The sequence below is a fragment of the Oncorhynchus masou genome, chromosome 23, assembly GCF_036934945.1.
Source record: "Oncorhynchus masou masou isolate Uvic2021 chromosome 23, UVic_Omas_1.1, whole genome shotgun sequence".
Classification (NCBI taxonomy): Eukaryota; Metazoa; Chordata; class Actinopteri; order Salmoniformes; family Salmonidae; genus Oncorhynchus; species Oncorhynchus masou.
The window spans coordinates 14,830,160-14,843,397 of NC_088234.1; the positions used below are offsets into that span (position 1 = coordinate 14,830,160).

Sequence of the window (13,238 nt, forward strand, 5' to 3'; positions counted from 1 at the left end):
AAGTTCTTTCACACCGATCTCGACAAACCATTTCTGTATGGATCTTGCTTTGCGCACGGGGGTAATTGTCATGCTGAAACAGGAACGGGCCTTCCCCAAACTGTTGCCACAAAGTTGAAAGCACAGAATCGTATAGAATGTCATTGTATGCTGTAGTGTTAAGATTTCCCTTTAATGGAACTAAGGGGCTTAGCCTGAACCATGAAAAACAGCCCCTAACTTATTCCTCCATCAAACTTTACAGGTGGTATTATGCATTGGGGCAGGTAGCGTTCTCCTGGAATCCGCCAAACTCAGAGTCATCACTCCAGAGAACGCGTTTCCACTGAGTCCAATGCCTGCGCACTTTACACCACTCCAGCCGACACTTGGCATTGCGCATGGTGATCTTCCGGTTGTTATACAGCCTGGAATTGAACAAGGGTTTGTAGTGACGCCTCTAATACTGAGATGCAGTGCATTAGATCACTACGCCTCTCAGGACTGACTGGAGCAGAATCAGTGGAATGTTAACAAATACATCAAACACAGGGTTGATAACTTTGGTTCTATAGAGAAGGAGGGACAGACTTTGCTAACTGGGATGACGGACAGCTGGATCATTTTGGAGGAAGTCAATACTGTGGACTGTTGTTGAGTGGAGGGAAGTGGGAAGATACCAGTGGTGGGCCAGCAAGGCCTTCTCTGCTGGCCTAAACATCAGAATATAATTTTTTTTTAAATATATTTTCCCACAAATATGTATTAAATTATTCCCCAGAGTAAGAGTTACACTTCATTTCATAGCGTTCCTCTTGGTTGCACTGCTTCCAGCCCCAGGTTGAGATTTGGAGGGCTGGTCTTTATGTTTGATATTTTATCCAATCATATTCAGCCATCATGTGTTGCCAGGGGTCTAAAATCTGCCCTCAGGCCTTCAGAATCAACAGTGCGGGCTCTTGTAGCTTAAAGTGAATGGAAATTAAAATTTAGTGTCAACCAATCAGCTTTAGAGTTGGCGATTGTACGCCTGCTGGCTGGCTCCAGTGTTACACAGGAGCCAGCTAGCAGGCGTAGTGCCTGCACGTCTTTTGATTGGATTACCAATATTGAGAGGCAGGTCCTATATGGGCAGGTCTCAGAACTAGGAAACTGAAATTGATCAACTGTCACACCCTGACCATAGTTTATTTTGTATGTTTCTATGTTTTGGTTGGTCAGGGTGTGATCTGAGTGGGCATTCTATGTTGGATGTCTTGTTTGTCTATTTCTATATCTGGCCTGATATGGTTCTCAATCAGAGGCAGGTGTTAGTCATTGTCTCTGATTGGGAACCATATTTAGGTAGCCTGGGTTTCACTGTGTGTGTGTGTTTGTGGGTGATTGTTCCTGTCTCTTGCACCAGATAGGGCTGTTTTCGGACGTTTGTTATTGTGTTAGTTTATCGTGTATAGCTTCCTTATTAAACTACGCTGCATTTTGGTCCGCTCCTCCTTCCCACAACGAAAGCCGTAACATCAACGAATTAATTTGTGTACTACTATGCTGTTTTTTTCAACCCACAATGGCGGAAGGAGAAGATATCGATTTGGTCGAGGATATAATTATAACGCCATTCTCAAGACAAAATTTTCAAGAAAAGTTAGGCATTGTCAGGAGAGGTAGACGCCGATGCTACAAAGCCGACGCTACAAAGACAGGCTCCGAGAAGCACTGCAAACTGTACTGCTGGGAATGCCTATTATTTGCAAGTGATCGATTTGGTGTTTGGAGCCACACTGGCTTTGCAAACCTGAGTTGTCTAACCAAGGCAGCAACGAGACACCAAAGTACGGCTGGGCACATACAAACAATGGTGCTTTTGAAAACTTTTGGGGACACCCGAGTGGATCTACAGCTCAACGAACAAGCGCGCAGGGCAACGAAGCTGCACAATGAAAAGGTATTGTACTCTTCCCCTGCAATTCTCTGAATAAAAATGTCAATTTCAAGGTGACGCAACGCCTGGTTATACTGCGTTTCTGTCTAAATGTATAGTGTCTAGAGCCATGGCATCATAATGATGGTAATAAGAGGTGGATTAATTTGGGTGGGACTGTGTAGGACTTCACTGAAGGCCCAGGCCCCAGAACCACGGCACGCTACAGGAAGATACTGACTGTTTTCCGAATGAACTTTGTGTGTTGTGATGGTGAGTAGCCTTCCGTACTTGTGTAAATTAGTTTTCCCATGGACAGCAATGCATAACTATAACACTGAATTATCATAGTTAAAATGCAAACCCAGGTATAAATGTTTGTCCACTTTTATCCTAACTTCCATCTCAGTAAATTCTTTACTTAGCCATACATTGATGTCAATGGGAGACTTAACGTGAAAAATGTGACTTAAGTGGAAGTTAGGATTCACACCTTATGTTCGTTCACTTGTTGTGCAGAAAGAAAGTAGGGAGTCGGACATTCTTATCAGACAGCTGACGAGTTGGTCTGAAGCTCAGAGTTGCTACAGAGAGTACAGCACAGAGTGTAGCCCGGTGCATCAGCACGGTGGGGATTGGTTTGTTCAGAAACAGGGAGTGGTCAGATCAGTGACTCCTCCTCCAGGTAACACCAACACGTTACATTACAGTGCTCTTGCTACACTGTACTTACCCAGCACGTGTGGTTACGGGGGTTGCTGCTCTAAATACATACCATGTATAACAGGAATAATTACACTGTAAGAAGGACACTAATGTAAAGAGACTCCCCTTCCCTCCCCCCCTCCTCCCTTAGATTCTGGCGTTCAGGAGTCAACTCGGGAGGGCATCAGAGGTGTACCACAGTGTTCATGTTGGATTCTGGGAAACGAACAGATGACAACTGCAGTGACAAACAGCTGCTGCAGGTAAAGGTGTGTTCACCATTTAAATTATTTACACAATTTAAAATGATCATTCCTGATAGTTTGGACTGCTGGCGGTTCTAATCAGCTGCAGTGGTTAAATAATGTATACAGTGTTATTCAGATATGTGGGTGAAATCACTTCAACAAAACAGCTGACATCAGAGAGCTGCACTTGAAGGAAGTGAGTCACTAAAACTACAGTAGTGTGTGTGGTGTGTGGTGTGTGGTGTGTGGTGTGTGGGACAACTAGGGCCCAGATATGTCCCTGGTCAGATCATGAGGTGACTGTTCTAGTTGTCTTCCTCTCTTAGCTACAAGATGAACCGAGAGGGCGAGGGATATCAGAGTCTGTCAATCTGAGATGGAAGAAAAAGACTGACACGAACTCAGCCTCCAGTATTTATGCTGCAGTAGTTTGTGTTGGGGGCTAGGGTAGGTTTGTTATATCTGGAGTACTTCTCCTGTCTTGTCCTGTGTGAATTTAAGTATGACCTGAGCCCTAGGACCATGCCTCAGGACTACCTGGCATGATGACTCCTTGCTGTCCCCAGTCCACCTGGCCGTGCTGCTGCTCCAGTTTCAACTGTTCTGCCTGTGATTATTATTATTTGACCATGCTGGTCATTTATTAATATTTGAACATCTTGGCCACGTTCTGTTATAATCTCCACCCGGCACAGCCAGAAGAGGACAAGCCACCCCTCATAGCCTGGTTCCTCTCAAGGGTTCTTCTTAGGTTTTGGCCTTTCTAGGAAGTTTTTCCTAGCCACCGTCCGTCTACACCTGCATTGCTTGCTGTTTGGAGTTTTAGGCTGGGTTTCTGTACAGCACTTTGAGATATCAGCTGATGTATGAAGGGATATATAAATACATTTGATTTGATGGATGGAAGAAGTGTTGATAAGGAGAAGAAAAGAAAGGAGGATAAAGAAAATCATATTTATTTTCATGGCAAATAGAGGAAACGTGCTACAGAAAGATGGCTTTATTCTTTGATTCTTGTCTAACTCTTATACAGGATAACAATGTACTTCACTATATACCAATTAAATTTATCAGGGGTTGCGGCAGCCCTACTTCCCTTGGCTATGTCAAGAATCCGAGTTCTCAACAGACCAGAACCAATCAAAATACATGCGGCCCATCCCATCTTGTTTTCTAACCAATCAGCCTGTCAGCCTCTATGACTGACAGGCAGAATGACAAATGGGGCAGAATTTTTATCATTGTCATTGACACTAGAGTTCAGGAAGGGGAAAAGTTTCTCATTGAAGGAGCACCCAGTGAAGGAATAGATATGAGCCTTGGCTTCCGGGTCGTAAAAAGACACCAGCCCTTCCTTGTGATCCACAAACACCCCCACCTTCTGGGGCTTCTCTCTCAGGGAGAGGAGGATGGAGCCAGAATCATCTGCAGCACTGTACTCATACCTATTGGTCAGCCACAAGGTCCAGTAGCCAATCGCAGGGGTCGGGAGTGCCTTCCCCTTCCTGTCGATGGACTCCCTGGCCACTCCTAGGCCCCAGTCAGTCTTCCCAGAGACCTGCACCTTTAAGTTCAAATTCAAGTTAAAAATAGTTATATTTTTGTCATTCAGCAGATGCTCTTATCCAGAGCGACTTACAGTTAGTGTGTTCATCGCTAGGTACGAGAACCACATCTTACAGTCATAGTAAGTACAACTTCCCTCTAATATACCCGCAAAACTGAAACATCCCTACAATGATACTCTGAGGGCTGATTTCTTACCTTGGAAACAATGATCTGAAAGGATTAGTGTGATTTTTGTCCAGTCTAATATGGTGGTATGTATAAATATCTAAAAGTCAAATATCCACCGATAATGTCAGTCAACCGATACATCCGGTTGGCTCTTCTTTATTGTACTGTATCTCACCTCGAAGTAGAATCTCCTGGAGGAGAACCCTGTCCTCCCAAGAACGCTGATACTGGTATTGAACCTCTTGAGGTCGAAAGGCAGGATCCTCCAATGGTTGACGTGTCTGGCTTGTTTCCCATCCTCAGACAGAACAAGGAAAGGATGAGCTGTGTCGGGGTCCAGAATCACGTTCACTATCGGAAAATAACAATAAAGCAGATATATCATTCATCCATTCATCAATTAATTAATACATCCATTCATTCATCCATCAATTGATTCATTAATTCACCCATGCAGTAATGCATTAATTCAGCCATCCATCCATCCATCCATCCATTAATACATTCATTTATCCATCTATCCATTCATCAAAACGTTCATCATACATTAATCCTTTCATCCATCCATTATTTAATTAATCCATCCATCCATTCTGTTAGTTGTAATTAGGGACAGGGGTCTTCCATGACCACCCTGTGGTGTCATCTGACCAGGCTATAGTTAGGATCAAAACAAGAACGGATAAATGACAGTAAAATATAAAATAATGAATTAAATAGTGTGGTAAATAATTAAATGGTGTGGTAAATAATTAAATGGTGGGTTAAAAGGTTGAGAATCGAGAGATTAACATGTGAATATGTGGATTGCAAATTGTAGCATGTTTTACCTGCATTAGTCTTCAGCAATTTCAACCCTGAATGAAAATAAAAAAACTCACAATTGAAAATGTCATTGTTCACGATGAAGATTTAATCTAATTTAATTATAGAAATATCAAATGGGTCCAAATAGAAAATTACTGTAAATGTGTAAAACACTGGTTGAATCAACGTTGTTTCCACGTCATTTCAACTAAGTTACGTTGAAGAAATGTGGAATAGCCGTTGAATTGACATCTGTCCCCGGTGGGTCATGATTCTACAGTATTTGTAAACTTTTATCAAATGTATCATTATAGATAAATAAAGAATAGTAACCTTTATCCATGACTTTCTTCATCTCCTCTCTGAAGGTATCTTCCAGTTGGGACACAATTCCCCAGATGGTTTTTCCACCACCGCTAGCACTGCTCTCAGAACAGATCTACAGCAGAGGACAGTTGGGATCGAGTTTTACTAAGGACTGGTCTCAGAGCAGATATACAGCAGAGGACAGTTGGGATCGAGTTTTGCTAAGAACAGACTTCAACTAAATGTATTTTATACATTATTTGCATAAACATTGTCACAAAGTTTTAATTTTATTCATTTTTTATTTCTCTGTTATTTTACCAGGTAAGTTGACTGAGAACACGTTCTCATTTACAGCAACGGCCTGGGGAATAGTTACAGGGGAGAGGAGGGGGATGAATGAGCCAATTGTAAACTGCGTAACAGTAACCCAGCACAGAGCAGAAGAGAGAGAAACCTGACTCAAAGGGGTGGCCCTCTTCTGGCTATACTGGATAGAGTCAGCTGAGTTGAGTTTTACTAAGAACTGATCCTAACCCTGGCTTCATGTGCACATCCCGTCTCAACGCTAAGACTAATCCTAACCATAGCTTCAACCCTAACCATAACCCTAGCTTCATGTCCACATCCCGTCTCAACCCTAACCATAACCCTAGCTTCATGTCCACATCCCATCTCAATCCTAACTATAACCCTGTAGTCGACAACATTCAACTCGACCACAGAGAGAAGCAGTAGCACACCTACCTGTTGTGGGGTGGAACGGAGTTCCCCTTGTTTATTATTTCCACTCTCTAAATCTGCTACTTCCTGTTCCAGCTCCTTGATGAGACATTCAGCTTGTTTCTCCACAGCTCTCTGTTTCTCCTGGATCTCACCGACCACGTCAGCCTGGCTCCTCTCAATGGAGCGCAACAGCTCAGTGAAGACCTGTTCACTTTCCTCTATGTCTTTCTGTGAACTAGCCTGTGGAATGAAGTGAAATAGATTCAGACCAATTAATGTACTGTAAAGAAATTACCTATTTGGAATCTGGGTCACAGGTGTTACTTTACTATGCCACACAATCAGAGCATTCAGACTGGGTGGGCCAGAACTATTTATCAGTTTAAATTTTTTTAAATGCAGCTATGATGATTAAATTAATTAAATTGAATTACTACAACTGCAGAAGACCTGTACCCTACATAGATGAGAACAACAGTCCGATGCTTATCAGGGCCTGTATTCATAAAGCATCTCAGAGTCAGGGTGCTGATCTAGGATCAGGTTTCCCCTGTCCATAATAATCATATTCATTATGCTGTAAAAAAGCAAAACTGATCCTATATCAGCACTTCTAAGACTCTTTATGAAAACGATCCAGAACTCACTCTGCTGATCTCCACTGAGGATTTGATCTCCTCCACCTTCTTCAGTCTGGCCTGGATCTTCCTGTTCACTCCTCCATCTGTAGCATCCCCCTGTTCTGGCTATAGGGGGAATGGGTTGATTTGAACCATAATCACAACGTTGATGGACAATTGTTTAATTGACCATACCAGGTAAAACTTGGGGCCCTGGTTATAAGTTCTAAACAGGGTCTGGAGTTTTTCCTAGTAAGGTCACATGATCAAGAACAAAAATCTTCTAGCTTTACAATTTTACTCAGCTATCCCACACCACGTACCTCTCTCAATGGCAAAATGGTGTGTGGAGAAATGTCCTCCTGTGCCGATTTGAACTGGTTGATTATCTCGTTAATGAATGTGTTGACGTGGAGGTCAGGACGTTTCTTGAACGTCTCCTTACACAGAGGGCAGATGGCTTCCCTGATATCCCAGTAGTCAGAGATACAAGCTTTGACAGACAGACAGACAGACAGACAGACAGACAGACAGACAGGAACTTTATTAATCACTTAGGGACAATTTTTATGTACATCAGTGACAGACAAAAAATAGATACAATTTACTGTTTGAAACTTCATACAAAGTTAAGATCCATAAAAGATGGCGTACATTTGCAGAAGTTGTGTCCACACGGAGTGGAGACAGGGTGGACGAAGAGATCCAGGCAGATGGAACAGCGCAACTGGTCTTCTGTCATGCTGAGAGACGCCATATCTACACACACACACACACACACACACACACACACACACACACACACACACACACACACACTATTTGATCATATAGGCTAATAATGTTAGGTATCAATTTACATTGCTTTACCCCTTTTCCCTTTGTAGTACATTTACATTTTAGTCTATTAGCTAGCAGACACTCTGATCCAGAGCGATTTACAGTCAGTAACATTGTAATCACCCAACCGACAGGATTGTATTAACATGTTGTTACATAATAGTGCAAAAATTGTCTTGACATGGACTGTTCCTACCTTAATTCTTGAATGTTTTGCTGTCGACAGCGGAGAACAGTGAACTGTAATCACCCAGTGTATGGAAAGCAGACTATACCAACGGGTCTGGCAGTTCATCTGCCCAGATGAATTATTTGTAAAGGTGGCGTTTACAAGAAATGGGGTGCTTTCACTTTCACATAGAAAGAGGAGGGGAGCTGGACACTTTCACTTTCACATAGAAGTCTTCATGCATTTCTCCCTCAGTGCAATATAGATCTCTCTTAAAGGCACAGTGTGGGCTCAAATGTGGGGATATTGAAATAAAGTCTTCAAAGCCTTCGCTAAGCACCTCATTTATCACGTAATTTACCAACAGGAACATTTCAGTAGGCAGGTCTATTGACAGGTCTCCACATTAGATGGCACAAATGTCATCCTCTGTGTGTCTCTATATTACTGTATTAATATTAATGGAATATTGCTTTTCTACTGGAAAAATAGCTATTTCAACTAAAGTATATGTTTTTTTATTATAAAAAAAACAAAAGCAATGTTTCCAATTACAGTATGATTGAATACAAACAGTCCAGTTATGCCCTCTGTAAGGTAATACAACAGGCAAAACGTCAGTACAGAGACAAAGTGGAGTCGCAATTCAACAGCTCAGACACGACACGTATGTGGCAGGGACTGTTGATAAAGAGATATGATGAAGGGTGAGCCGGTCAAGGATCGATGCAGACAAGGTGGTAGATTGTATGACAAGCGACAGTTTATTCAGAGTAAAGATATCTGGTACAGCGTATATACGGGCCCTTCTATTAGCTCATGAGGAACCAACAAAAAAGCCCCGCTAATCGTTTGCACAAGCAATTAATACAGAACAGAAAGTAGGTTGATTCTAGAAGTTCAGTTCTTCGGATTGGTTCAGGCTCAGGCTGGGGTGTAGTCTTCCATCATTGGCTCAGTTGTCTGTCCGTCATCGTAGAATCCCTCCATGCCTGTTCTCAGTCACACAATGTTCAGCTAGAAAAAGGAGGTTATGTGTGTGCGCTGGTTTGTCTCCAAGTCAAGGTTGTCTCTCCCTATTCTGTTTCTCCCTGCCAATGTGTGTAGGAGTCTTATCTGTATGTCCTCGGTAGTTAGTGTGTAATGTGTGTGCGTTCGTGTCCTCACTGGATGTTGTGGCCGAACTGAAGGCTAGCACCTGTGGCTAGGATGTATCCTATTTTGACAGTGTTGTGGATGATTTAAGTGAGTCTGTGAAAATACGTTGCTATGTGTTGTCTAAGTTACAGCAAGGCAATAGCAGTAAGTTGGTCACCTGCATAAGATGGTCACCTGCATAAGAATTAGCATTTCTTTACAGGACTCCAGACAATTTCGGATTGTAAAGGGAAAACCAGCCACATCGCGGACACAGACGTCTTGCTCTAGGACAAGCTGAACACCTTTGCCCACTTTGAGGATAAGACAGTGCTGCCGACACGGGCGCTCCTGAGGACTGTGAACTCTCGTTCTCAGTGGCCGACCTGAGTAAGACATTTAAGCATGTTAGCTCTCGCAAGGCTGCCGGCCCAGAATGCATCCTTAGCCCCGTCCTCAGCTGGCTGGCTGGCTGAAGTGTTTACAGACATATTCAATCTCTCTCTATCCCAGTCTTCTGTCCCCACTTGCTTCAAAATGTCCACCATTGTTCCTGTACCAAAGAAAGCGAAGGTAACTGAACTAAATGACTATCTCCCCGTAGCACTCACTTCTGTCATTGTCACGAACCGGCTCGAAGTCCGTAACAAAAAGGGAGACCATGTGGCGATAAGGAATAACAAAAATATATTTATTTACTGAAGTAACGTAAATACAATTAACAATGGTGTGTGTAATCAGTAGTGTAAGTGAATGGTTGCGTGCATAAATGTGATAATGAGGGGTGTTGAAAGGTGCCAAAGCAAACAAACAAAACGGCCACAACCAAAATCTAACAACGTGTCTGCATGGAGAGAGTTTCCTCGATGAATGGGGAAAAGGTGTATTTTTCCCGGGACACACCCGAACCCAGGTGTGTGCCATGGCGCTGACGATCCTCCCAGCTCCGCCCACCGACATCCTATTAAGGAAAACAAGAGCAAAGAGAAAGATTTCGGGAGACAGAGTGGGAGGGATCATATCATCGTTAAGGATCATATCACCTAACACTTAGACCCACTGCAATTTGCATACCACCCCAACAGATCGGATGATGCAATCACCATTGCATTACAGACTGCCCTATCCATCTGGACAAGAGGAAATCCTGCATCAGAATGCTGTTCATTGACTACAGCTCAGCCTTCAACACCATAGTACCCTCCAAGCTGATCATTAAGCTCTGGGCCCTGGGTTTGAACTCCCTGTGTAACTGGGTCCTGGACTTCCTGACGGGCATCCCCCAGGTGGTGAAGGTAGGCAACAACACATCCACTAGCATATCCTCAACACAGGGGCCCCACAAGGGTGCATGCTCAGCCCCCTCCTGAACTCACTGTTCACCCATGACTGCATGGCCACGTACACCTCCATCCAACTCCATCATGTTTGCAGACAACACAACAGTGGTAGGCCTGATTACCAACAATGACGAGACAGCCTACTGGGAGGAGGTGAGGGCCCTGGTAGAGTGGTGCCAGGACCTCTCCCTCAACTTCAACAAAATGAAGGAGCTGACTGGGGACTTCAGGAGACAGCAGAGGGAGCACGCCTCCATCCACATCGACAGGGCGGCAGTGGAGAAGGTCAAAAGCTTCAATTGACAATCTGAAATGGTCCGCCCACACAGACAGTGTGGTGAAGAAGGCGCAACAATGCCTCTTCAACCTCAGGAGGCTGAAGAAATTTGGCTTTGCCCCTAAGACGCTCACAAATTTTTACGGATGCACCATTGAGATTATCCTGTCGGGCTATATCACCGCCTGCTACAGCAACTGCACCGTCTACAACCGCAGGGCTCTCTAGAGGGTGGTGTAGTAAGACCAACTCAGTTAATCCCTACCATTGTGACAATGAATCGTCATAATGCTGCATCAAATGTACATGATCCCAGGGGCATTGGCAAACACAATGTAAGTCACTTAATTTATGTGACCCTAATTGCACCGAATACCTCTGTTTATCCTACAGCTATTGTATGCAGTAATCATGAGCCTATGAACCAGAGTAATACTGTTAGCACTGAAGCGTTGTGCCCTAGTAGGAAGACCACTTTGTACAGCTCACCCTGCACTATCAGCTCCAATGTAAATAACATGAACGAGTCTACTTCTAATATGCTTCCCAGTAAAGCATTAAAATCAATAAAGCAAACCAGAAAGGTGCTAAAAAAAGCTCATATTAACATATAAGAAACATCAGAAACAAGGTCCATGAAGTCAATAACTTGCTATTAACAGAGGACATTCATATTCTGACTATCTCTGAAACTCACTGAGATAATACCTTTGATGATACAGTGGAAGCAATACATGGTTATAACATTTCCCGAAAAGACAGAAATGCCAACGGAGGCGGTGTTGCGGTCTATATTCAGAACCACATTCCTGTAACGCTTAGAGACGATATAATGTTAAATACTGTTAAATACTGTTGGAGTAATATAGATACAGGTTAATCTGCCTCACCTAAAGCCCATTCTGGTGGAAAGCTGCTATAGACAACCAAGTGCTAACAGTTAGTATCTGGATAATATATGTGAAATGCTTTATAATGTATGTGATATCAGAGAAGTATATTTTCTGGGTGATTTAAATATTGACTGGCTCTCATCAAGCTGCCCACTCAAGAAAAAACATCAAATTTTAACCAGTGCCTGCAATCTGGATCAGGTTGTCAGTCAACCTACCAGGGTAGTTACAAACAGCACAGGAATGAAATCATAAACATGTATTGATCACATCTTTACTAATGCTGCAGAAATGTGCTTTAAAGCCGTATCCAGATCCATAGGATGTAGTGATCACAATATAATAGCCATATCTAGGAAAACCAAAGTTTCAAAGGCTGGGCCTAATATAATGCTTTTCGACCTGTCCCCAAATTAATATAATTGGTTCAGAGTTTGTTTTGATCATTCTTTCATCCTAAGCACCTGCTTTATCACGTAATTTACCAACAGGAACATTTCAGTATGCGGTTCAATAGGCAGGTCTCCAAATTACATGGCACAAATGTCATCTATGTGTCTATACATTGTGGAATGTTTTCCAGCTGGAAAAGTTTAAAAAAATAGCTCTCTCAAATAAAGTGTATGTGTGTTTTGTGTTGAAAAACTGAACAAGAGAAAGGGGGAGATTGAGGGAGGGAGGGAGGGAAAGAGGGATATGTGGTGAGGTATTTTTCTAACCTCACATCCACTGAGAGAGACAGACAGACATACAGACCGACCGACAGACAGACGGCCTTACCACAAAGGTTCATGCTGTCTGGAATGCTTGGGACATCCCTACCCCATTGAAGATTACATTTAAAATGGTTAAGGGTTAAGGTAAGGTTTAAGGTTAGGGCTACGTAAGGGTTAAGGTTAGGATAAGGGTAGGGGTTAGGGTTTAGGGTAGTCCCGAGGATCCCGGACAGAACTTGCGACAAATCTCTACACTAGAAACAGTTTCTCAGGCAATTCAGTTAAGTTCAAATATGACTAGTCATAGTTTGGAATTCAATATAATGTATGTAATATATGTAATTTTTCAAGTAAAAATAAGAATGTGAAAATATCAAAATTACATTTTTGCTTAATACTTTTCATGGAATTGAAAATAAATCTCACAAATGAGACTTTGTATTTTAATCTTACAAATGTCAAAGAAACAAAACATAAATAAAATAGGAAAATCTCGAAGGGTGCTTATAATTTACACTTTCAATCAAGAATTGACTTTGTTTCAGTAATGGCCCACACTTGAGCACAGACTCTGCCTTTAAGATATATGTATAGTGCCCCAAGGGTCATGGTTAGAAGGGATCCAACTGTTGTCAAATTTACTTCAAAAGTTGAAATGTTTAGCATTTTAGCTAATATTGAATTCTTTTAAACTGCTGCATAAATACTAACCTGCTACGGAAATGTTTATCTGACGTTCATTTGACTAAATCTGGATCCCTTCGAGGCGGGAGAAGTGCGTGATATCTCCCAAGTGAAAGCGAAAGTCTCCAGCTCCCCA

The 13,238-nt window shown here is 42.6% G+C and overlaps 1 protein-coding gene and 1 long non-coding RNA gene across 2 annotated transcripts; both read right to left on the reverse strand.

Moving 5' to 3' along the window:
- Positions 1-3,790: 3,790 nt before the first annotated feature.
- Positions 3,791-8,230, reverse strand: LOC135510383 (E3 ubiquitin-protein ligase TRIM39-like). Its single transcript, XM_064931258.1, has 9 exons — positions 8,083-8,230; positions 7,701-7,805; positions 7,370-7,539; positions 7,074-7,172; positions 6,448-6,666; positions 5,728-5,833; positions 5,418-5,444; positions 4,763-4,938; positions 3,791-4,414 (listed from the first exon to the last, which is right to left on the reverse strand). The coding sequence occupies exons 2-9, from the start codon at positions 7,801-7,803 to the stop codon at positions 4,040-4,042; spliced, it is 1,275 nt and encodes a 424-aa protein (XP_064787330.1). The 5' UTR covers positions 7,804-7,805; positions 8,083-8,230; the 3' UTR covers positions 3,791-4,039.
- A 1,626-nt stretch (positions 8,231-9,856) lies between these two features.
- Positions 9,857-13,208, reverse strand: LOC135510400 (uncharacterized). The gene is made up of 2 exons (XR_010451117.1): positions 13,130-13,208; positions 9,857-12,347 (listed from the first exon to the last, which is right to left on the reverse strand). It is a non-coding gene; the product is annotated as an uncharacterized LOC135510400 (long non-coding RNA).
- Between the last annotated feature and the right edge of the window lie 30 nt (positions 13,209-13,238).

Excerpts from the sequence above, each read along its gene's own strand:
- LOC135510383 (XM_064931258.1), bottom strand. The coding sequence starts at position 7,803 with ATGGCGTCTCTCAGCATGACAGAAGACCAGTTGCGCTGTTCCATCTGC. Across the intron at positions 7,540-7,700 it reads TGGACACAACTTCTGCAAAT|CTTGTATCTCTGACTACTGG; the intron begins GTACGCCATCTT and ends TGTCTGTCAAAG. Across the intron at positions 7,173-7,369 it reads CCATTTTGCCATTGAGAGAG|CCAGAACAGGGGGATGCTAC; the intron begins GTACGTGGTGTG and ends TTCCCCCTATAG.